This window comes from Excalfactoria chinensis, chromosome 1, assembly GCF_039878825.1.
Source record: "Excalfactoria chinensis isolate bCotChi1 chromosome 1, bCotChi1.hap2, whole genome shotgun sequence".
Classification (NCBI taxonomy): Eukaryota; Metazoa; Chordata; class Aves; order Galliformes; family Phasianidae; genus Excalfactoria; species Excalfactoria chinensis.
The window spans coordinates 10,933,513-10,958,829 of record NC_092825.1 but is presented as its reverse complement, the minus strand read 5'-3'; the positions used below and the strand labels follow the sequence as shown (position 1 = coordinate 10,958,829).

At 37.8% G+C, this 25,317-nt stretch overlaps 1 protein-coding gene across 5 annotated transcripts in view; it reads right to left on the bottom strand.

The window, feature by feature from the left end:
• MAGI2 (membrane associated guanylate kinase, WW and PDZ domain containing 2) overlaps window positions 1–25,317 on the bottom strand; it is a 694,208-nt gene that overhangs the window by 229,636 nt on the left and 439,255 nt on the right. For all 5 annotated transcript variants that reach the window (XM_072333162.1, XM_072333185.1, XM_072333169.1 and 2 more), the window contains exons 4-5: window positions 15,337–15,552; window positions 8,523–8,736 (exon numbers count right to left, since the gene is read on the bottom strand). In XM_072333162.1, coding sequence (XP_072189263.1) covers window positions 8,523–8,736; window positions 15,337–15,552 — 430 coding nt within the window. The remainder of the gene's footprint in view (window positions 1–8,522; window positions 8,737–15,336; window positions 15,553–25,317) is intronic.

The window sequence follows — 25,317 nt, the reverse complement described above, 5'->3', positions numbered from 1 at the left end:
AGCTTAGCCAACAGCACAGACACTGTGCCCCCAGTGGCGCAGTGGTATAAGCTGCCGCTTGTGGCACTGGAGGGCCCGGGTTCGAATCCCCCCTGTGGCGCAGGGGTAGAAGTGCCGCTTCGCTACACAGGGGGCTCGAAACCCGGGAGTTGGACTCGATGATCTCTAAGGTCCCTTCCAACTCGCACGATACTATGATACTATGATGAAAAGAGGCAGTTTGTTTTCCACACAGATAGAACAAACTGAAAATGAGAGGAAGAACAAGGGCTTGGGTAGTGCTGGCTGTCTGAATGTCTCAGTGCAGGCTGCAGGGACAACTTGTGGAAGATGTCAGCTCCTCTGAGTCCTAGTGCTCTGCCTGTTCCATATCCAGCTCTGCAATGGATTAGAATTTGTAGAACCTATAGGGAGACACCATTTAGCTCCAAAAGAGTTTTCAACCTAATTTAAAAGAAGACCTGGTAGGAAAGTTTTAACAGTGGCAAGAAGAAGGAACAGTAAAATGGTCAAATTAATACCAGTGGCAAAACTAACTCTGACACATATCCGCTACAAAAGCTGTGAACATTTGAATGTTTCTGAAGCTCTAAAAATCCTGTAAAATGCACACAGGATAAGCTGCCCTGCCCCACATCTAACCATGTGTGCACTTTGAGGAGTCCTATAGACAGACCAGAAGGAGAAGGGAATGAGGATTTGCAGATTAGTTATGAATGAGTTGTGGATGAGTAACAGAGGTGGTTGCGGAACAAATGTACATACAGTCAGAGCAGTTGTCACCGGCTGAATGAGCATGAAGTGATGTAACAAAAGCATCCTGGGAGAAATACAGTTGTAGCCTCACCAGAATTTTCCACTGGCCACTTTTTCATTACTCAGCAACAACCATACCTCATAATTAATGGGCAGATTTATAAAGGCTATACTTACACAGTTTCCATGATATTGATTAATAGCTAGGATGACTGAACTAATACATGCTTACTAGCAAACCAACCAGGTATGCCTCAGAATGTCTTAAAATCAGCAGCAACCTCCTAATTCTTGAAACCTTGAAAGCAGTGAATGATGAAAAGTCTCTTTGGTTCTGCTGAATAGAGGTGGAGCATGAAAATAGCAGAACATTTGTAAATTCAGTCTGGTTTATTAACTCTTTCACAAAATAGAAACAGTTTTAGACCCAAGGTTCATTGCAGAGATAAAAAATAATGTCAAAATAAACTCCACCAGAAATGACTGCTATTTGATTATACTAGCCAGAATTCAATATACTAATGATTGAAAGTTAACTTAAATTCTTTACGGAGCACTTTCACTTGGCAGAAATCACTTACTGCAGTCAGCATCTTACAGTATCAATTAGAATAAGCTATAAACTTATATGAAAAAAAACACCAAACCAAAACAACAACAACAACAACAAAAAACAAACAAAAAAACCAAAAACAAACAAACAAACAAACAAAAACAAAAAAAAAAGCCAACCAAAATGTTTTTCAGCTGGTTTAAATAGAGTGAAAGAAGCTCAGAATAATTCCCAGAAACTCTGACTCAATCTTCCGTTCTTTTCTTTGTAGCTGTTCTTAGCAGCCTGTTCATAACCCAGTTTCCCAATATCACTGGAGCCTGGTGCCAGCACCAAACACTCTCTAGAAATTCAGTGGATATTTGTCCATACTTTCAGGTATTAAGATAACTGACACTTGGAGTGTGGCTTTTCTTGCTTAACAATGTACTAACTTACTATTATTTGTCATGAAGTGCATTATTTTACTTAAGATTTTTAATATGATAGATTGGCGTTAGTGATCTGCCAGTTTAAAGCACTTTGACAGATGAAGTTTCTTGTGGTAACAAAACAATCAGAAAATCTCTTGAAACATTTGTGAAGCGAATACAGAAAGCACTTACTGACAGTAATAGCTATAATGTCTTTTGAAAACACTGTAAACCTATTCTAAATCGTGGCTCTTGCAAGGTATGTAATTTGCACGTTATTGTGAAAGGCATTTCAAAGTGGGTATTTACCAATGTGCTGCTTCAGTGTGCTAAGGGACAGCACATATGGGTTTGTTTGGGTTTTTATTGTAAATGCATAACATTCAAGATGGTCCTCAATAGAACAGCTTGAGCAAAGGAGAGTATATGAGACAGAGAGAAACAAAGTGCACTATAGGCCAACTGACTTTCATATTAAAATGCTTACTCTTTTCCCCTGTTTGTATGCCTAAGATTTGACTGCAGAGCTTTGGAGAAATTGATTTTCAAGCAATTCACATGTAGGGGAACAGTGAAAAAAACAACTGATCAGTAAAATCACAATTTTGCAATTCATCCTTTGTGGGTGACTTCCCAAACTTCTTGTACACATGAAAGGAAAGATGCAGAAGTGACTCCACTTCTGACTATGATGAGAATGAGAGTAACTGCACGTCTTGTTGCACTTCACACTGTTGGTTTGTGCTGGGTATGCCTGGAATATGAGGTTTTTAAGAGATATAAGTTTGAGGATGCCTATTCTGTGCATCCTAGATGGCCGTGGGCAATGGTAAGCATTTATGTACTAGTACCAAATACAGTGGTGGTGCCTCTAGGCATTTGTAGGAGCCGAAGATGCATATTGAAGATTTTCGAAGGAATACATAAATGCCTAAGGTCTCCTACAGTCATTTCAACTGTTTAAAGCACTCTCTTTGACTCGGGCAACTAAATTGGGACCAAGAATGGACTTCATTTCATGTGACTGCATTATACAGCAAACTGTGTAGGATTCTTTTCTACTCAAAGGAAAGGCACCTATACAGAATAATTTATCTTACTTGTTTTAGGGTAGGATTAGGGACCTAAAAGTATGCTCTGAATACCATGTTTATGTCTATGGTGTCTTTCAACTGGTGCCCAGCTGCCATTCTGTAACAGCATTGTCATACTGGGTTTGTATCCTGTCTACCAGTATGTAACCTGTGCTATCACTATACTTTTACAGTTGTGCTTTGACTCAGATCAGGAGTCAAGTGAATATTTTAATTTACCCACAGAGCATCCTCAGAATTGTAAACTTCTTTCCTTTGAATCTAAACCAGATGACACACAGCAAGAGCTCACCTAGTGCACTTCAGCCATTCAGAGGAGTGCAGTGCAGGGCAGTTGGAAAGAGACAGTGAATGCAGATGCCAGGACATCAGCACCAAGTGTTTCACTCTGCCTGCTGATATTACTAAAGTAGATGCAGGTATGATTTAGCTCAGAAGAAATCCAAATGGGTTTTAACTCTAATCTGGTACCATGGACTGAATCCCTATTAGGGTTTGGAGACAATTATTTGTACTCTAGAGATAACTTTATTTTTAGTTTCATCTGAAAATCTTTCAGTTCACATACTCTAACATGTGAACCAAATCACAGTGAGGGAAACAACCACACTTTCTTCAAAAGTGTACTCCGGACAAACATCAACATTCTTCCACAGCTGTACCTTTGAATATCCTAGGGGATTTTTACTAATAAAAGCACCTATGTTTGGATAAATTGATTTCACCCTTTGCAGGATGCATCAGCCTCTGGAGATAATTACCTCTTCTCTCCGACCACAAGAAGAGTCTTGGTAAGTGGTTATACTAGATGCCTAATGCCTCAAAACAAGCTAGGTGAATAGAGTCCACTAGTCCATTTAAAGGAAAGAAGGTGAAAGAATATAATACCAGTACAGATGTCAGAAGAAAGGTGTTAAAAAAGGAGCTCTGCAGAGCAGCAGCATTTAGGGAAAAGACAAGAAATTAGAGAGTAAGAAAAGACAACAGGAGTTGAGCTGGAAGTTTGGCCTGAATGTCAGCATGGATTAGAAAGTGGTTGAGAGTTAAGGAAGATTTTGCTCTGGTACACATTAAGAATGTCTTTCGAACATCAAAATATAAAATAATAAAAAAATCAGTATTTGTAAAGTTTTTTACAGTTCCAGTCCCTTACTCCAAAGTAATTTGTCACAAGGCAAGGAACTAGTTGCAGGAGAAAGAAGCTGCAAGTGGTTTTTCCTGGTGCCAGTCCCACCGTGCACCATGTTGAAAGACAAATACAGGGGGATGTGACAGTTGTTATGTCTAACTGATATGGACAGATTCAACACAATGTGTAGAGATGGAAAAAGCATCATGGACATCTGTGATCAAATTCACAGGAAGCTGATGATTAAGAATCATCTAGGTGATAAAGTCATACTGATATTTGTTTCTTGAAGAAGAGAAATCCTGTCAGAAGTGCACTTTAAAACAGCATGTGGAAAAAGCCCTTGGAAGGACATCTTAATTGCCCATTAAGTAAAGCTGCAGAAATAACCACAAAACTATGACATGGCAAATCTCAGTATTACATACTGATATGCTGATGATGTAACACAGTTGCAAAAGACCCAAGTTAGCTCCTAAGAGACTGGACAGTTGCTGCAGGATATGGAAGTAATCATGAGCGGATAGAAGGGTGTACTTACATCTCAGTACTTTTAGCATATTCTGTTAAGAAAGATAAAGGTGATCAAAATCAACAAAGTAGCTATGCTTAACTAATATACTTTGCTTTTTGATGGTGAACTGATGAGGAAGCAGGATGAGTTGAGTATACAGTGATTCTTCAGGTAAGCAAGATGCTAGGACAAACATGCTATTCTTGCCATCAAGAGACATTCCTACCTTAAACATTAGAAATACTGATCCTATTGTAGTCAGACGCAATATTCTTAGAAACAAACTGGGTCAGGTTTTTACTTTTCTAGTCTGTAGCTGTTCATCTTTTCAGGTAACACCTGAAATAGCAGCAGCTATATTCAAAACATTAATGTCTATTTTTTACTGAGGAGAGTCCTTGGCAGAGACCTATTTTATGGCTGTTTTGTAGTCTTTTATGATGCTCTCATGAAAAGTACTTCTAACTAAAAAAGATACTGCAACGGGTCCAAAAAAGCAATGCTGATTGTAAGATCAGGTAAGGAGGTGTTAATGGAGGAAGATACTTCATATCTGTGAGATGCACTGGAAAGTGTTTTGTTAAACCTCACATGTCCAAATTCTCCTAAAAATGATCACCACAGTTCAGAGATGATCCCTTATAAATGTATTACAGAAGTTTAAGTGTATTCTAGACTTTTCTCCACTAACTAAACAGCCAATAATGTCACATTAGCAAAGAAGTGCTTTGAACAGAGTAAGTTAAATTGATTTTGTTATGGGTTATGCAATGTCCTTGAGACTATTCATTAAGGCTTATCTGTAGCTCAGCTTGATGACTGGTAGCTCTTCCTGGCTTAATGTCTTGCACCCTGCAACCTCTCCAGAGAGCTGTGCTCCCTAGGTAGAGAGGGCTGCAGAAAGAGGCAAAATCAATCCTGCCTTTTAGAAATAAGTATCATAAAAACCGAGACAGACCATTTCTACAGGATGGTCTATGATGTAATGGTAGAAGCAATGGAGTATGAGAGCTGAGTGAGTGCTGGATTTAAGGCTGACTGCCCATTACAGCAGATGGACCAAGATGCTTGCTTCTTTTACATTCCCTTCAACACTGCACTGGGACAACACAGCAAACATCGAATGCCTGAGATCCATCAGAGCCAATGTCTGCTGACTTTGCAAGGACAATACAAGGCTCCTCTCTCTAGTATGTGGTTTGAGAGCTGTTGGCAAGGTGAAGTCTGAAGGCTATGGGGAATTTCAGCCTTTCCTTAACCCCGGGAGAGGGATAAACTAAAAATCAGTGACAGCTACAATTTAAACTGCACCAAAATAAGTCACACTCATCATCTCTATTTAAAGTAGGGAAGAAGGATTAGAACTGGATTCTTTTTTTGGTGATATTCTAATTTATATCCAGTGTTTTAATTATTGCATGTTCTCATTAGCATATATTCTAAATGAAAGTAAACGTTGGAGGTGAACTCCTATTTGTGTGGTATGTGCCTGTATTTAAAACTCTGATTCCATATGTAAGGGAGGCTGGAAGCAACCCAAGCAACGTACTTAAGTAGCTCTTCCTGAAAAACAGTGGTAAGTATTATGCAGTAGGCAGGGATGCTCTTCCTGTTCTGTCTGTGAATGCTAATAAAGGTAAACATAGGGTCATGCACCTATGTCATAAAAAGGGAAAGAAATGAAGAAGCAAACTGAGTCATACTCTACAATGCAACATCCTCTGAATTATCCAGTTAATCTGGTGCCTAATATTTTTTCTTTTTAGAGCTTAAGGCAGAGGAAATTCCTTCCAGTGTGCTTTACAAAATGCTAGCTGGGCCATTAATGATTAACAAATAAATAATACCGCCTACAGTTATCTTTCTTCTCCTGAAGACACTCCCTCTCACCGTAAATCTGCCACGTTACCTCTGATGAAAGTGCTGATAAATGAAATCAGATGCAAATTTTAGATATGGGTTTTGAAGCAAATGAATGAAATTACTGTCATTCAGTCTAAGACCTCTGAGTATACCTGCGATGGTCTGGAACTTGAGATAGCTTACGGCTTGAAGTCCTTGGGGTTCAAAGCCACAATTCACAAGAGCCTCAAGTAGAGTAATAAAAGATGCTGCCTAGTATGACTTTTTTACACCCATCATGATGTACACTTTAAAAATGTTTGGTTTTCATCTATTATTTAATAATCTTAACTACTGTTCAGGGAGATGTTAGACAAATAGGTTTTTGTTGTCTTTTTATCTTTTTTTTTTTTTTTTGAGAAAGCAAATGGAGTCTCTTTATGCCATTAACCAAAGTGACTTCTAAACAAAGAGGCAATTTAACAGCATCCCCACGGCATTACATTCCAACTTAACCCTGTGAAGACTGTGCAATGTGAAAACCCAGATGATGAAATAACTGTTACTTTACTGGGATTCTAGTAAACAATTTGGTAGTTTTACAGACATGAAATAGCACATTTTTTCTGCAATAACATTATTCAAGAATATAATTTCTACAGTAAAGAGCCCTTGTAACAGTCTTTTTATCCAGCTTGTAGCTCTGATTGATTTCTTTATTTAACATAATGTTCATTTAGTGGAAGTGAATGATGTGTGCTGTCAGAATGGCAGTGTAAACCAGAGCTTTTCCAGGATAGGAAGCAAACTGTAACATCAAAGGAATATAAGGAGTGGAATGGCTGCTGCGTAGAGTGGCTGGGTTATTTTTATTCACTACATTTTTTAGAAACCACTTATTTCTTTTCTATTAAACTGCCTGCTTCAGTATTTGCCACTTTCACAGCTGGATGTGTTAGTGATTGCACCCCAAACCTCATCTCTCAAACATAACAGGCTTTTGTTACAACAAGTAAAACAAGAGTACCATATAATTCAGTCTGCTCAGTGTTCTCTGTCAGAGCATTCAATATATGCAGAAAAATTCTATATGGTAGTGAGGTAAGAAAGAAATGAAGGTTTAAGCGTACCCTGAAGTCATCCTAGTTCTTCTCTGCTTGCTTGGGCAAAGTTACTATATTTATTCTTTTTTCTAGAATAAGCACATTTTTGCCCTTTTCAGCAAAGACACTTATGTTTTAACAGTAACTGCTCTTTTCAGCCTTCCATTTGCCAGAAGCTATACTTGGTCATGTCAGTGTTTATGAAAAAATAATGCACACAAACTTTATTCTTATAATCTGTTTATGCTTCATGTGACTGTCATAAAATCTTACATGAAATAAGGGACTTAAAATAAGAGTGACATAGCCAAATGTTATTTTTACCTACTATAAATCAGAATAATGGCTAACACCCCAAATTGTTTGAGGCAGTTCCTTAAAGCAAACATAAATGCTTCTGCTTCCTCTTTAAGTAGTGTTGTGCAGATGACTGCACTGGCTTTTCCTTTCACTTTTTTTTTTTTTTTTTTTTTTTTTTTTTTTTTTTTGAAACATGAGATAATAAGAACTCACTCTTTTGCTCCATTTTTATTCTGATAATGTGCATTAATGACTGCACTTAGTGAAGAAGGAACTTTCATATTCATTCATTCAGTGAGTTGGCTAATTAACAACAGAAGCAATAGGTACATATGCCATATCAGGAAAATGTTTCTACATGTTCTACATGAATCCTCCTCATTGTCCATTTATCCCTTTTACTATTTCTAAATATATCATAAGCCTCCATCTACTACTCACTGGGTAGATTTTAGCTTTCCTATCTTTCTTTCCTTAAACTGGCAAAACTCAACCCTATCCCCCTCTGTCCACAAAAGGAAGACTCCAGAGACTGCACAGCTCAGCATAGCAGAAAAGTTTTGCTTTGAAAAGAAGACAGAATGACTCTACTTGCTGTTATCAAAGTGCTAATATCCAGTAACCTATTGAAAAAAACCACAACAGTATCCTTCAATGTAAATCGGTAATGTAGGAATTGTCACTAGCTCTTGGGAGCCTTGAGAGCCAGGACATTAATGGAGTTTTAGAGTAGGGAGTGCTCCACTGAACCATACAAACCATCTCACCATCCAGTTAAATAAAGTATATCTACTAGAAAGAAAAGAAGTAACACTCACTCAATAAAGTAGACTTCCCCTTTTTCTGTATAAGCCATTTCCCAGTTATCAGGCAATGGACCCAAGTCATCGTTCTCTTCAGGCTTTGTCTGTTTTGTTACATCCATATCCTCCTTTGTTTCTTCAGGCTGAGTGTATCCTGGTGCAGGGCATGGTTGGGCAGAGGGTACTTCACCTGAGACACCTGTGTTCTTGTCTTCATGTTCACTTGATTCTACAAGAGAAGAAGAATTACAGTTTTTGGATATTTAAATTAACAGTGGATAATATTCAGGGTGCAAGTCTAAGTCTTCAACAAGCATTCTATGAACTCTGAGTCTGAAAAAAAAAAAAAAAAAAAAAAAAAAGAGAGAGAGAAATTGCTGGATTTACACAACAGTTCCTCTGATGATACATTTTATCTTGGAACACAATAAAAGAAAGTAAAGCAATAAAAACAAACTGAAACAAGAAACTAATAAAGAGCTAAGAAATGAGCCAAAGAGTTCTTGCTTGTTTTGTCCCAGGAGTCCTTCCTTCAGCAGTTAACACTAAGCAAAAGGCAGCCTCATATCCACCAGCGATACTGTCTTGTGTCTCATAACTTTTCAAAATACACATCTATCAAGCAAACACCCTGTTTTGCTGCAGAAAACAAATCATTTTCAATTAAAAAAGTAAGCAGTCATATCCATAGGTAAAGAAAACAATACGACATATATGAATTTACAGCTATATCTAAGCCGTATATAATGTGGTTGTAATTTAAATCCCAATATAGTCTATGGGAGGTTTAATTTTCCACAATGACAAATGCCTCCTATACCCAGTGCATTTCCAAGTCATTGTGACCCAGAACATATTGAGGAAGAAGCCTTCCTTTCCCAACCTTTTATCAGTGCTTGGTCTTTTACTGTTTACTGATATAACTATTTATCTGACTACTGCAAGAAAGGATGCTTGAGAGAACTTGTCCTACTAAAGAGATTTCCTCATCCTTGGGGCTGAATACACTTGGTTGACTGGTCTAGTAGGCATGCGTTTGTATCATTTGGTCTATCTACCTACCGTTTCCTCCAAAAATGGAATGGGAACCTAATGCCTCAGTGGACCAGAGAAACTCATCCTTGGACCCTGGATCCTTGTTTTCTACTGCACTTAAGTGGAGCTTGGTCACACTGAAGCCGAAAAGACCCCTGTATTTGACCAAATTAACTACAACCAAAATAAGTTCACAATTTGAATGTATTGGCTAAATCTGTGATTCAATTGTCTGTGATTCAATTGGCTGAAATTACCCTACATATTGAGATGAGTGGGCTGGCTGACAGGTGACCACAGAAGCACTCTCATCTCACCTTTTCAGCAACACAAAGGGTAGAAAATATAATGAAAAAACACTAGGGTCGAGACAAAGGAGATGAACAATGCTCACCAATTGCTCACTATCACAGAACTGCACAAGAGGCTAAAAAGAAAATGTGTGTTTAGCATGAACACTTGAAAAAGAATACAGGCATGTAACAGTAAAATAGAGCAAGCAGCCTAGAAAATGGGATATGGTCAGGACATGAAAAGTAACAAGAAAACTTTCTGTAAGTACATTAATAATATAAAGACTAGAAGCAGATTCATTCCACTATGTTGGAAGAAAAGCTAATAATATATGACAAATATAAAACCACAAGGCAGTTAGTGTTCATTTTGCCTCAGTCACTACTGCAAAATGATTACCTATGATTAAATGACTAACATAATTAATGTCAGCAATAGGGATAAGGAACTCAGATTAGAATAGGCAGAGAATAGTTTAGGTATAATTTAGATGAAGCAGCCATTTGCAATTGGCAGGGCCTGATGAAATGAAACCTAAGCTACTTCATGAACCAATGAAACAGACTCATGGCTAGTAGTGAATACACCTTTTGAGATTCTACAGAGACAAGAAACTTCAGAAGGACATAAAGTCTTGGTTTCAATAAAGTACCTAAATTTTAGCTTTCTAGACAGCTTTATATTCTTAATTTCTGAGTGTCTAATCTCCCTCCAAAACAATTAGGTCATTTTGTAAAAAGGAGAAGCACAACTAATGAAACTCTAATCATAGAATCATAGAATCACAGAAATTACTCAGGTTGGAAAAGACGTTGAAGATCATCAAGTCCAACCACAACCCATCCATACTACCCTAACTAAAAACCCTCCACTAAATCATGTACCTGAGCATCACATCTAAATGGCTTTTAAGTAGTACCTCCAGGGATGGTGACTCAACCACCTCCCTGGGGAGCCCATTCCAGTGCCTAACAACCCGTTCTGTAAAGTTTTTCCTGATATCCAACCTAAAAACTTCACATCTATCTATTTTTACTTCCTAGAAGGACGTTGGGACCAAATCAAACCACCTACACATAAGCTCTTCAAAGGTGGTGAATAATTGTCAAGATTTAGCATGAAGGAATTGTGCCAAACTCTTTTTTATTTTTCTATTTTTTGACAGAGTACCAGATGTTGCTCCTTACAGAGAAATGGTAGACATAGCTTTCATTATCTTAAAAAAAAAAAAAAAAAAGAAAAGAAAAAAGAGAAAAAAGACTTTTATATATTCTGTCATTTAGAGAAGTGTGGAATATATTAGATCACATCTCAATCAGGGTGATGGTCTATAGCTTTATAGCCATATGCAGCTCATGCTGCTAAATGAATGTATTTGAACTACTTGTTTAATTTATTTTATGCTTTGGGAAATGTGAATCTGTCTGTGGGAACAAATGAATTTGCAAGAGGCACAAATGCAAGTTTTCCTTAGCTGAATCCCACAACAGAGCAGTAGGAACCCAGGGGAGATGCAGTCACCTCTTGCTTATCTGCCACTCACAAACTTTTTCTTTGGCTTTCCAAAGTCTGCTGCAAAATGCCACAATCAGCAATAATAATGAAGATGGGGAGCAAATGTCTAGAAAGGGAATCCTAACAAAAATACAGCAGAGGTATAGGGATGTGTGAGGGATATCTATGCATTTTGCCCAGTCAATAATAATACTATTCCAAAAGAAAAGCAAGCATCATAGTAGATAGAAAGAGTGACAATATGCAATATAGATCCTTCCATCTTCAGCAACAGTAGATTTTCAGTAGAAGCACAGAGCCCATTTTCAAGAATTTAATCTCAAGGAATTTAATGTCTGAAGAAAGCAATAAAAAACATCAGAAACATGGAAAGATGGAGGGTTTTGGTTTTTTTTAAGAGAAAAATTGGTGGTTATGGAAGGTGTTTTGGTATTATGGAGGATAAATGGTCTCTACATGCACTGAGAAAAGGATGAAGTAATTGCTGATAAATTCATCTCTATTAAGTAAAAGTGAATCTTCGTCTTTTTTAAGCATCATTGAGAGCACTGTGAGTTGTCTTTTACACAAGTCCTAACAATATTTCTAATGTAGGAATACTGCTGCACAGATTAAATGAGGTCAAGATATAAAGTCAGATCGCATATGACAATAGTAGAAAAAATAAACTTGGTGCATGGGTGCAGTGTACATACTAATGGTCAGCCCATTGTTCTGATAGGCCTGGTGACATTGCTACGTCATAGGATTGTAGCATGATATATGTAATATGTGTTCTTTCTCAGGATCTTACTTTCTACAGGTCTGATGAGGTCAGATTATTACCTTTTTGTTGGCTATATTAAGAAGCTGACAGAAAAAAAATATGAAAACTAAACCTTGAGGATTACAAGAAATATTTACATCCTGCCTCAGAGATTGCTATCAAAACAAAGGAAGCTGACGCTTATTTAACAACTAAAAAATATTATTATGTTAAAGCCAATCTCATGACTTATTAATTCTTGGATCATTATTTTTAATAGTTTGTTTTAATAAAGAAAACAGCATCTTGTGAATAAAGCCCAAGCAATTAAGGAAGAATTGCTTAATGTCATTTAATAACATTTAGTTTTACACAATGGATGTTCTAGTTGTTGGTTATCTGGAATGCCTCATTACAGTGGTATTTTATCTTTTTCTATATGTATCTGTCCTTCATATATTCCAAAAAAGGTAGAAATTCACCTTGCTGTTTTTTTGTTTGTTTGTTTGTTTGTTTTTTATTTTCTTTCTCCTGTTGATATATATTCTTACATAACATTTTATTTGATAAAAAAAAAAACAAAACAACAGGAGTTCTGGTTAAAAATTGGTAGTGCCTTAAATGTATGAATAAAATTTGAAATAGTATGGTAATGTGCTACGAGCACAAGTATCTATCATCAGATAACATCTGATACAAATACAAATCCTAACGCATCCAGAAATACTTTTGTCACTGAAAAATACAATTGACTTTTCATCAAGTGAAATTGCCTACTGTCTCTACAGAACAGATTACGTGGCCCAGTTTTCTAAAATAATTTAGCACAGTATCTCAGTGAGTGTTCTGTGAAGTGGCAGAACAGGCACCAGAAAAGCACAAGCAAGTTCTTCCATGTGCAGAATACAAGAAACACTGGGGAAAAAAATCAAAGAATCATAGAACGGTTTGGGTTGGAAGGGACCTATGACTTCATAACTTTAAATACTCCAAGTCCATCTCTGTAGTACTTCAAACAGCAGTGAAAATTTTTACTGGATGAGATGATATAATCTCCACACTGCTCGTACACAATATTTTGGCAATTTGTTGAACCTGAAGGTGCACAAGTCCATAGGATGTGATGAGATGTATCTGAGGGTCCTGAGGATACTGGTAGATGAAATCGCTAAGACCACAAAAAATAACACATTCTAATTTCCCTCAGTGTTCAAAGATACAAATGACAAATGCACATACATTCTAGAGGCAGCCAAGGCTCTGACAGTTGTCAGAGAAAATGACTGCAGTAATAGAGCCTGTGGGAGCTACACACCCCAACAAAAGCAACGCAGCATGTATGTACACGGCTGCTTTGCTACAATCCCCAAAGTCCTCAATCAGTGTGACTGAACAACAATACCCTGCTTATGAAACCATGAGCACCAACACAGACACTACTTGTTCTGCTGGCCACACCTACAGGATTCACTTTCTGGGGGATGAGGAGTGGGAGGAAAGGGGTTGTTGATCTCCAGTGCTCACACAGCACATGCCAGTGGCTGTGTCTTGGGTGCTGCCTAGTCATTGTTTCCATCACATAGAATTTGCCTGGGAGATGCCAGGCACTGGTGGACAATGCAAGGAGAAAAGCAGGTAAATAACTCCCTCTGATCCATCTGGAACTGAAACACTGCACCAGAAATTGCTCTTCAGCAATGGTTGGTTAAGTGGCACATTTCAAGTAACTTCAAAGAATGATCTTTCTAATGATTTCCGCAGTACACATCACATACCAAATCCTGCCTTTGCGTCTGTCACTGTGAAAGTATCCTGGCAACAGAGCCAGTGCTGATGTTTTATGTAAGGATTTCTGGGCTTCGCCCATTTCTGCTTAACTGTGTAGGAAAGGCAATAAGTGCCAGGGCATTGCCATCAGATGCAGTGCTGTGGGGAAGGGTTGAACAGCAATGTGAAAGCAATGCCAGGGTGTCATGCTGCAGCCCTCTGGTGTGCAGAATGAGACCCACTTACACCACACCACTACCTGCCAGCCCATTGGATACAGAGATGGATTTGGCATTGGTCATTTGCCCTTCCATGTAATATTAGTCAGCTACTACAGAATAGCAAGTGAGAAATATATCTGTGGTAGAAGGATAACCACTTCAATGTACTTTGTAATGCAGAGGGAAAAGAAAAGAACACACAGAATCTGCAGTATGAAAATCCTTTTTGCAGTGCTCAGGAGATTAGGTAGTGGATTTATTGTTTCAGATACCTATATGTTTATAGAACTCCTTATCTTCTTATATGTGTGGCTGTCATTAAAGACTTCTACTTCAATCATTTATTCCCAAATTTCTAAGTTAACCAAGAATAATTCAGAGTTATGTATTTCTCAGAGATATAAATGTCTGAATTCTTTAATTTCCTACTTGAAGAAAAGTAATTTCTTACATGTTACTTCATTCTTACATGTTATTTCAGAATCAAAAGGATAAATTACTCTGAAATGATGACTCGCTGCAGTATTGAATGGGAGACTGACTGGGAAAAGCCTGGACTTCTCTCACTTAGGATACCAGTCTGTATCTTCAGCCCCTTCTGAAGAATTATAATCGAAGGGGTAAAACAACAGCTGCCTTTAGGACAAGACAACCTTACACAGCACCTGAAACATTGCTGGAAAGGGTCCTTCTTGATAGTGCTGCCTGCTAAGTTTCACCAGCACTGTCACAAATTTATTAATGTGATGACAGCTTTACTCTTACATGGTATTGCAAAGGTTTAATAACAATTTATAAAATTGTCTGTCTAATCTAGTAAACTCTATAGTGAATATCACCTTCCGAGAGCAAGGAGACCTGAAACACAGAGACAGGATTCATATGACCAAACTGCAGTTCTCTAGACTCCCTCTATGGTCAATAAAGAGAAAAGGGTGCTTGGGTTTGATTTCCTAACATACAAATCTAAAACAAATCACCAGAAGTGCAATCAGAAAGAAGGTATTTTCTGTTCCGACTGTAGAGTGGTTTCAGGGTGATTAGCTCACAGGCAAACCTGACTGTAGCTGAGGTGAGTCTCCAGAATGGAGATGAGGCGTTTAGTTTAATGTCTGACAGGGATTCTATCACTCAGAATTCCCAACTTCCAGTCATGCATCCTTACTTAAGCATAGATATTCTCATTGCAGGAGATAACTGGGGAATTTGTGAATAACAGAAATGCACTGCATAGTAAGAAGGAAGAACAGACCTGGTGTTACTGTCACATCATTTCCATTGACCACTGGTCTTTCTTCCTCTTCTTCCTCAGGAGGTTCAATACCTGTCTTCTCCATATTGCTCACAGACTTATTCCTCTTACGTTTGCCTTCAGCCCCAGGAGTGGCACCTGGAAGGATCTGATCAGTTACATTTACCAACAATGGAGCTGGTTCTGCTGGAGGCTTTGGAGTGCCGTAATAGTTGTCTGGAAAGATAAGAGAAAGAAAAACACAAATTAACAAACGTGAAAATGTTGCTTCCTTTTTTCTTGGTTTAGATTAATGGCATTTTCTGCTGTAGGATCTAGTTCATCAGACAATGAGTTCAAAAAAGCTTTCCACAAAGTCAGAAACTTAATTTTCATGAAACAGTGATTTTTTGATGCCAACACTAGTGAAAAAATCATGCTCATAAATTACCATACTGACACTTCTTGAAATATTAACAGGGTAAATTAATATTCCACGCACCCAAATACCTGAGAAAGGCAATGTATCAGAGCTGTTCGTTCTCTCATTTCAAACTACTAGTTAAGACAAATGAACATTTATGCCACAATACAAGAGTTTCTGAAGCATCAAAAGGACTGTAAACATATTGATTATTCATTAAATTATATCATTTTCTTACCTACTAAAATTATCCTACCTGCTTGGAAAGCAAATGATTATTCAATGATACAGAGATTCGCAGTTTCCAGTAATGCCTGCACTATCTCATTTTTCATATTTGTCCAAATTTTGCTATTCATGAGCAAACCTTCTTGTAATAGTTAATGCTAATATATTTTCAAAGAAAGATGAAACCTTATGCTTTAGGGCTTAGAATTATCCGGGTACTAAGAAATTCTGAGAAGATTTAAAGTGGCTGACAGATTACTCTCTATTTGTCTCAGGAAATTTCTGGCAACTTCTGAATCATCCACTTTCTGTCAGAAGGATTGTTAGATTGGGTGAACTACAGTGTGATCTTATCTTATACATGGGTGTGCTTGCATTTTTAACACATCTGGTCTCAAAAAATTGTTTCTTACAGATAGCTCAAATTTGAATGTATAGTTAAAAACAAAATATTAACATAAAAGAATATTGAAAATATTAGTGAATCTTTTGTAGAAAAGAATATAAAGAGTAATAAAAGACATAAAGACATACTACTTATACAAAGTTGTTTTTTTGTCATCTAAAAATTGCCTTGAAGGGCAGTACACATGCCTTATCAGTTGATTTTCCACAGTTAATAGGGGAAACTAAATATACTGCCTAGCTCTGAGATACTTTTCCAAAGGAGAAAGTACCCACCTAAGGAAGGTGATGAAGGTATTTCTAGATCACAATTTAGAACTTCAATCAAATAATAATGTAACTTGCAAGAATGATTTCAACTACATTAGGAGTGTAAAACAGATACAGAAATGTGTTAATCTGTGCAGTAAAGCATTGTAAGAGGTACTTTGCAGGTAGAGTAAATATTATTTCTGGCATTCCTGTATGTTCCTGCTGAATTACAGTGTTCAGCCACATGACCACTTCAATACAGTTAAGTAACTTACAAGTAACTTACAAGTACTGAATACGTTGAATTTTCACAGTGGTTTAGCAAAATATCATTCATAACAGAGGTTTCTGTAATTGTAATGCACTACAAGAACTTAGTGTGTTAATTGGCCTTCATGCTCACTCTGGGATTAGGACTGGCATAATGAAAACCTGACTTGTTGAAGACTATTTTGTGATTTTATGAGATGGCAGCAGGTTTAGTTTGGAACTCAGATGTCAGTGAGGAGTGAGCTGTGCCTTCGCATGGCTAGTTGTTGCCTGTCCCCTCATGCTATGGTTTCTCTGATTAAGGGAGCTAAAGAAGGGAAGCAGGACTTTGGGTCTAAAAGAGGAAGGGAAATGTACATTGACGCCCTTGCAAAACGACATCTCCAAAAAATGCCAAAGTCAGACCTGGTCACTGTCAAACTTCCAAGCTCTGATGGTCCAATTACTGTCCTTTTTTGGGTATTTTGAGAATACCTGAAAACTGATGGTTGAAGCACGGCTAAATTGAAAATCTAGTTTTGTACTTGTGTAGGAACAATACTGTCTTTATTGGTAAGAAGCGGGTATGAAGCAGTTAATATTTGGAAAAAAATCAAGCTTGTCAAATCTAAAAAATTCTTTTGTAACCTAAACCCTTTTACCAGTCTGAAAGTGAAAGTGCTGCCATAGGCTTTAAAAAACTTGTCCACCAATGTCATAAATATCAGCTCAGAAATCTAAAGGTTATAGTTCCAATGTGATACTAACTGAAAGTAAAAGTGGTTCCTCGGCTTTTATATTCTTGTTCTTAGTTCTGCCATTGTCAAAAAAAAAGCTGCTGCAGTAGTAATTAGCACTAATGCTAATATTCGGAGTGGTAGATAAGAGGATTAAGAATAAAAGACATTTTAAATGAAGGGTATGCTCATTCTATTTTTGGATATTTAACAATCTCATTTTGATTGACTGAATGTACGCATCACTGGGAGACAGACAAAAGTCATAACAAAAAATGTCCATGAAAGTGATACACTGCAGGATCACAGAATTGTACAGGTTGGAAGGGACCTTTGGAAATCATCTAGTCTAGGCCTTTGCTAAAACAGGCTTCCAAGAAAGTAGCTTACAGTGCTTCAACCCAGGTGGGTTTTGAATATCACCAGTGAAGACACAGCCTCTCTGAGCAGCCTGTACCAGTGCTCTGTCACCCTCACAGTTAAGAAGTTTGTCCTGATGTTTGTGTAGAACTTCCTATGTTCCAGTTTGTGCCCATTGTTCTGTAGCTGGGTGCCATTGAAGAGCCTTGCCCCATCCACTTGACTCCAGCATATTAGGTATTTATAAGCACTGGTCCCTTCTCAGTCTTCTCCAGGCTGGACAGTCCCAGAAACATTTAACGTTAGAATGCAAAGTAGCTTCCATTCTTTCAGTTTCAAACTGAAAATCTAATGTAATTTCCAACTTCTCTCTATCATAACACTGTATATTCTGTGGTCAACCAATTTGGCTTACAACTGAGTTTTGCATTATTATCTGTTCAATCTGTCTGTCTTAATTCAAATGCATTCCTAAGCAGTGCCAATAAAAGTAACATAGTGGACCACATATCTTGACATAATTCGTATATCTTAACAATGATGAAAAGATCTGTACAGTTCCAAAGTAAAATATATGTAGTACCAGGACCAGACATTTCAACGAAAGAACAATGCTCTATTAAAGAAAAAACAGAATTTATGTCAATTGTAATCCATATAAAAAAAAAACTTTATCTGGGCCTTGAAATTCCTCAGCTAAGCCTTTGAGCTCAGCACAAGGGCTTGCTATGGACTTCCCAACATCAGTGATAACATTCTGGGCAAGTCAGTGAAAAGAAAACATTATAATGATGGGATTTCCTCTCATACAGCCTCAGCAAATGTCGTATCTGGGCATAATGCGGAGACTAAATTTTTAAACAACATAACTTTTGCTGCAATGATGCTTGGAAAAACTACGATAAAAGCAGTTCTTTTATCTCGCCTGAGACAGATTCAAATTGATACTGTTGAAATACTCATAATAAGGCACTGCATTTCAGCTTCCTGTACGTACAAAAAGCACACCAAAGAAATAATTTCAGTTGTGTTCAATTTAAAAAAGCCAACGAATTAACAACAACAACAACAACAAAAAATTTAAAAAAAATAAAAAGATAATATATATATATATAAAAGCTTGCTGAAAGAGAAAACACACGTTATGCTTATTGGTAGTCAAAGAACCATACGTGTAGGAGCTTAGGAAAAAGGAATGGAGCACAAAAGAGAAAACACCTTTCCAACATTACACAAAACCCCATAGTACCCTCCCTTTTGAACGCTGCCTGCTGTTTCTATCCTTGCCTCTCAAAAATTACATGGGGGAACTAAAGAAGGGCAATTAGAGCTTGGAACTGCTTAAATTGATTTGGAGCTTTCAGCTTGGAAAAGGGACAATGAAGGGGGATATGGCAGATACGTATAAAAATCAGGAGAAACCTGGGAAAGTGCCTAGAAAACAAATGAATGGATGCCTGGCTTCTCACTGCATGAGAATAAGAGGATGCCCAGTGAAATTAACAGATTTAAAATGAGCAAAAGAAATGTGTCGGGGATTTTTTTTTTTCCCCACAGTATAAGAAAATAGTGGCATTCACTGCCAGATGCAGCCGGAATTCACAGAAACAGTCAAAAAGCAACAATACAAAGAAGAAAGAATTGTGCAAGTCTATTAAATGTAAAGGTAGAAACTCAGAATTAAGTGTTCCATACAACAGAGATTGCTGGAGTAGAGATGTATCTCTGCACGCCCTCCCTGTTCTTATATTACCAGCTTTAACACTTACTAAGGGGCTGTAGGAGAGCAGGGCGCAGGGTATGGTTCCCTTTGGTTTGACTCAGTAGTGCTGCCCTCTTCCTCAGGTGTCTCCCGGCTGCACTCAGAAAATGTGTGCATGCTCCCTGCCACCCCCAGCACAAAGTCAGGAGGTCAGCTGAAGCCAGCAGCGCTAAAGCTAAGCTCTTTGCATGAGACCTGACTAAAAGCCTTCATGCAGACAGGCACTGCAGAGAGAGTATTTAATTGCATAAATGCCACCACTGCTTAATCTATCTCGCTGCTGTGCCTGCTTGTCTCAGTGCTCCCATTTCCAAGTGCAGTTGAACACTTGAGATGATCTAACCTAACTTGCCTGACTTTGCTGATGAAATGGCCTGGAAGCCACAGTTACAGCACCCAAGTATTCCCTGCCCCTCCCAAGCTACATGAAAAGGTCTCCCTGATTCTGCAAAGCGTCAGTTAAAATTACTGGGGAGGTTTGCCCTAGTGACAGAGAACAGACCGGGAAATAAAGAGGGGCACAAAAGGCAGGAAATGAAGAGGCTAACACAGCTGTATTTTTTCTTAACCTGAGCTCACCTATCTCAGGAAGTAGTAAAACTTTTATTGATAAAGTGTTTTATGATGGAGCAATAGATCTGAACTTGTTTCCCCAGAAATGGTAAGCCCTTTGGGAAAGGAAAAATGCTTTTTGCTGGGAGTACAAAAGAAGAAGAGTCATCACACTTAAGTGATAACACAGCTCAGATCTGGCAATGTTCCCTACACTGATGTGAAAAGACCAAAACTGTGGCACAGGGTGGGACATTCCACGTCCATTCCCCCTGTAGGGAGTGAAAGAAGAGAAGGGAGAGGAAGGAGGGCTTTTTTTTTTTTTTTTTTTTTTTTTTTGCCAGGTCTGAATTTCTGTCTTCACAGAATCATTGAAATCATTTGAGTTGGAAGGGACTTTTAAAGTTCAATCTAGTCTAACTCCCCTGTAGTCATCAGGGACCATCCAAAGCTAGATCAAGTGCTTGGAGCCCCATCTAGCCTGAAGTACCTGGTCTGGCCTGAAACCATCAGGTTTTGTAGGAATAGTCATATTTCAAAACTTCCAAGAGCTTCACTAGTCTAATTTAATAAACAATAAATTCTAGTCTAAAAATGAGTTACAAAATGTTAAATATGTTGCTGAGGAACTAAGAGATGATAGCAAGAATGAATAATCATACAGAATAAGAGATGTGCCAGGGCCAAAAGCTTTTAATAAGAATATTTTCAATTCAGATCTGGGGCTCAGATTCTGAGCCCAGAATGAGATGCACATTTCTTTTCACACTTATTTTCGGAGTGGGCTAAAACAATATCCAGAAACAAATACACCCCAACTTCTGCTTATTCAGTCCTCTAACTTAGATTGATTTGTCTGTATTGTTTATATAGCTTTCAGCTGCTGAAGTATCAGTCAAAACTGTGTGATTCAGCCCCAACAAAATGTAAAAGACAAATCTTGTTTTTCAGTTATTAGATCAGTAATGCAAATGCTAGATCTCATATTTCCTACACAATCACCAACTATTGATACTAAATTAAGAGGAAAGTAACATGAAGTCTAATTATTGATGGGACATAAGGTGTACATTTGATATTTGATCACGCACTGATCACAAACAGATATGAAAATCATGTCATTGAAGTGGTACACTGAGTTTGTGTAAGCAAAATTGGCTGAACTTCTGATTTAAGTAATAAATCAGTTCTATTATTTGCTTCAAAGGTGATAGCTGCGTTTGTTAATTACTAGAGGCCCATTGCATACATCAAGAAGCAGCTTTCAAATTATTATTTACATCGGTTGCTCCAAAAGTAATGACTCCTTGTTATTTCTATGGAAATGACAACAGCTACAAAGAGTACAATAAGTCTGCTAAATAAAGCAAATTCTCAGCTACAAAGCACAATTATTCATCACAGCCACCACCGTTAGCTATGCATTTTCACTAGCAGTGAATAAGATCCAGTGTGCTGCACTCATAACAATCTGCATCAGTGGAGGAGACTCACAGCCACTGTCACAACTGTTGAAATGCACCACCCACTGCCTCACTGTGCCCACATCCACTGATTGGTCTCCACAAATGTTCAGCAAGTGTCAATGAATGTCAGTGGCTGCCATTCTTTCTGCAAGGAGGAATTAAGTGACACATTTCTGCTTCACATGCACTTCCAGATCAGATGCCATTCTATCAGATTGCCCCTCTGCTCCATCTGTAACATGGCAACAAAATGCAAAGGAATGTTGGTGGAAGGTTCAACCCCTACTGCTATACCACCAACATCCACTTCTGATGTCATGGTGCAACATAATAGAATAGGAGGCATTACTCTGGGAGCTGCCCACGCATAATAAAGATACCCTGCCCTAACATCACCTAAGTGATAGTAAAAGATAACAAAAATTAGTATTTTAAAAAATATAAACAGTGCAATACAACAAGATCTGATGAAATGAAAGGAGATCTAAAAGCTGTATCTCCATCAGCAGTGGCCCATACTATGTAACCCCTGGGACAACAGGATTCAGTCTTCTCCAGACTGCAGTCCAGGCACTGAGCATTCTTTGGACGCAATTTTAGGTGCATGTTTTTGGCAAGCTCTAGAAGACAGCAGAAATGAAAACCTGTGATTTTAGTAGTACTTAGGGCATGTCCGACACACTGGTAGCATAACCAGCAAGGCAAGATCGTAAGTGGCTTGTGTTCTCATAAACTTTGCAGTAAATGTTCGATATAAACCAGGTGAATGAGTTGCAGATACCTTCTTTGGAGGGTATGACATCTGGGTACAACAGATATTGAATATGCCTTAAATGCAGGCTTCATGGACCTTATGAACTCTGTGTAGGCCTCCAGGAGCCAACCACGTGGCAATACCATGCTCATGCTCTCACTTCACTGCTCTGTCAGATTCACACACTGCTTTACCATGAAAATAGGCAGGATTAATTTGGTTTTCTAACATACTTGTGGTTCAATCAATCAGCATATTCATGTGATATTATTCTAATTTTTCTAGTCACCTATGTGTGGCATTTAGACCATTCTTTACTATGCCACAGAACATGCTCTGCAGTGCAAATGTAGAAATTCTTGCAACCACCTTATAAGATTCCTGAAGAGGAAAACAGTACATAGACATTGTAAAATATAATTTGTGATGTATTTTAACAAAATTCAAGACAATTACCACCTCCTTAAGGAAGCCTTACAAACTTCTTTTCACCCACTCACCCTGAGTGAGTAATTTATTTTGACGGCTGACTAGACTATAATTAGGGCTTTTTTAATCACTTCTGCAAGGTTGGGTGAGTGGATTTTGTTCTTGGGTTCATACATTTTCATGATGGTTTTGCAGTGCTGTTTGATGGATCAAAGTTGCGTAACTCCTGGTGTTGATGCTAAAACGGGATTCAAAAATAAAGCCTTCTAAACTCTTTTCATTTTGGATTCTCAAGACGATTGTGACATTAAGATGGTAAAGAGGTCAGAAAAAGTAGACCTCTCAAGATTTAAGAAAGCAAAAATTATTATTAAATGTAGATTTCTGATTATATTTTGATCACATCTCTAAAATTCTACGGTGTTCTTGCTTTAAGCTTTGCAGCTAACCTTCAGTTTATTTATGTTCAGCCAGAGACTGAAGATCCTTGAGAAGTCTTTCCCTGCTTTTTCTAACTAAGCCTTTGAATCCAGGTTGTTTAGTTCTCTGGCCCTTGCTGGTACACAAACATCTGAATTAAAAATTCAAAGTAAAATTTATTTACTTTGGGCGTAGTGTCAGAATTAGTTATACATGATACATAGAAATAATCCCCTATTTGTTGGATCGATCTATCTATCTATCTATCTATCTATCTATCTATCTATCTATCTATCTATCTGTTTAAAATCTGTTTTTCATCCTTTGTATTTTCTTACTGTTTTGGGCTTTTGTCCTAACAAAAGGAGAAACAGTGGGCATGGCGTTAATGGATTGACAGCTGCACTAAATGATCTCAGAGCTCTTTTGCAACCACAATGATTCTATGGCTTCCTGATCTTCCAGAAATCTCAGGGTTCTGTTAGAACAGACAGGGCAGTGTTAAGAAAATGCTGTGCTTACATCACCAACGCATTCCCTATGAATGCTTGAACATTTTCTGGCAAGGGCTCACCAGCTGTTTCCCTGAGACAGGGAGATTTTGGATGACTTGTGTTGCTGTGACTCTTCCCCAGGCAGCATTTTCATTTAGGTTGGTCTCTGCAGCTTCTGCTAACAGACATTAGGCAGACATGCTAACTTCTGTGTCAACTAATGACATTTTAATAACTGGCTTCAGGATTGTCTATTCATCTACATTAAAATTAAATCACTAATTATAGCTGCGGATTTTTGCCCAAGAGTGTTCTGGCCGCCAGTGAATGCAATAGCAGAGGAAGTTTCTAAATTCACAAATACAGGAGCAGAGATAGCCAGGCTGTCAAACTTTCCAACATCACAGATCAGCTCCTCATCTTCCCTTGCTCCAGGACCTCAGCTGTTCCCAGTAAGAACTAATTTTTCCACACAGACTGGGAAAAGGCTGTTGGAGGAAGAATATGGGATTGTTTCTGTTTCTTAATTAGGTCTTCTTTCAAGAAAAATTTTAGTAGTAAATCAATTCTTATGAAACTGATGGAGTATATTATATCTGCATAGGAGGGGGTCTGAATCAAATATGATTTTCAGAAATTTTGAAGACATCCAAATTAAGACATGCAAAGTTAATATGCATTTAAAATTATCTATTTTCCCTGGGGAAGTCACTTTATGCTTCACTCTTTTTTCAGAGATTTCAGACTCTTAACTTTTCTCTGTCCTTGTGTCCATAGTTCTTCCATTTTATATAGCTTCTTTTTCTTAAAAATATACTGGGATGGTTTTATACTATAAATATTCAGTGTTCCTCATTTGTTACTGAATCTTTTAGATATTAGCAGTCCCACCATAACCATATGGTTATGTCTAAAAGTACAAGAATCAAGCAGAAAGAACAATTTCACCTTTAAAAAATACGATACTGCTTGAAGTGTTTTCATCACTCCTTTAATTTCTTCCAAGTCCAAACCAGGTGAACAGAAATAACTCTCTTGAACACAAAATCTTTTGCAGTTGGGAAATAACTGTTCGCCCATCAGACCTTGGAATCCCATGGATTGAAGGTGGAAATACATTTCAGATAAAGTACCTATAAGCCATCCTGTGTTAAATTCAGGTTGAGGTGGCTACAGAAAGGAAGAGACTCGCTCCACAAAGATTAAGGTCCTGACCTTCTTTCTCCCAAATATTCTTCAAGTTTGTATTTCCCTCTGAGCAGCAGAATAAATCAATTTTAAATAATGGCCTAGAAGGGAGATGATTGTTTATCAGATGCTGTGCACACTGCACATCATCATACATTTCCCAGCTGCCAGGAAACATACAGAGACCTTTAGCTCCCAAGTTTTGATTTTACACTGAGCGTAACAGAAGTGAAAAATCTAAATAACATTCCTTGAAAGGCTACTGTAACTTATTTAAGGAAC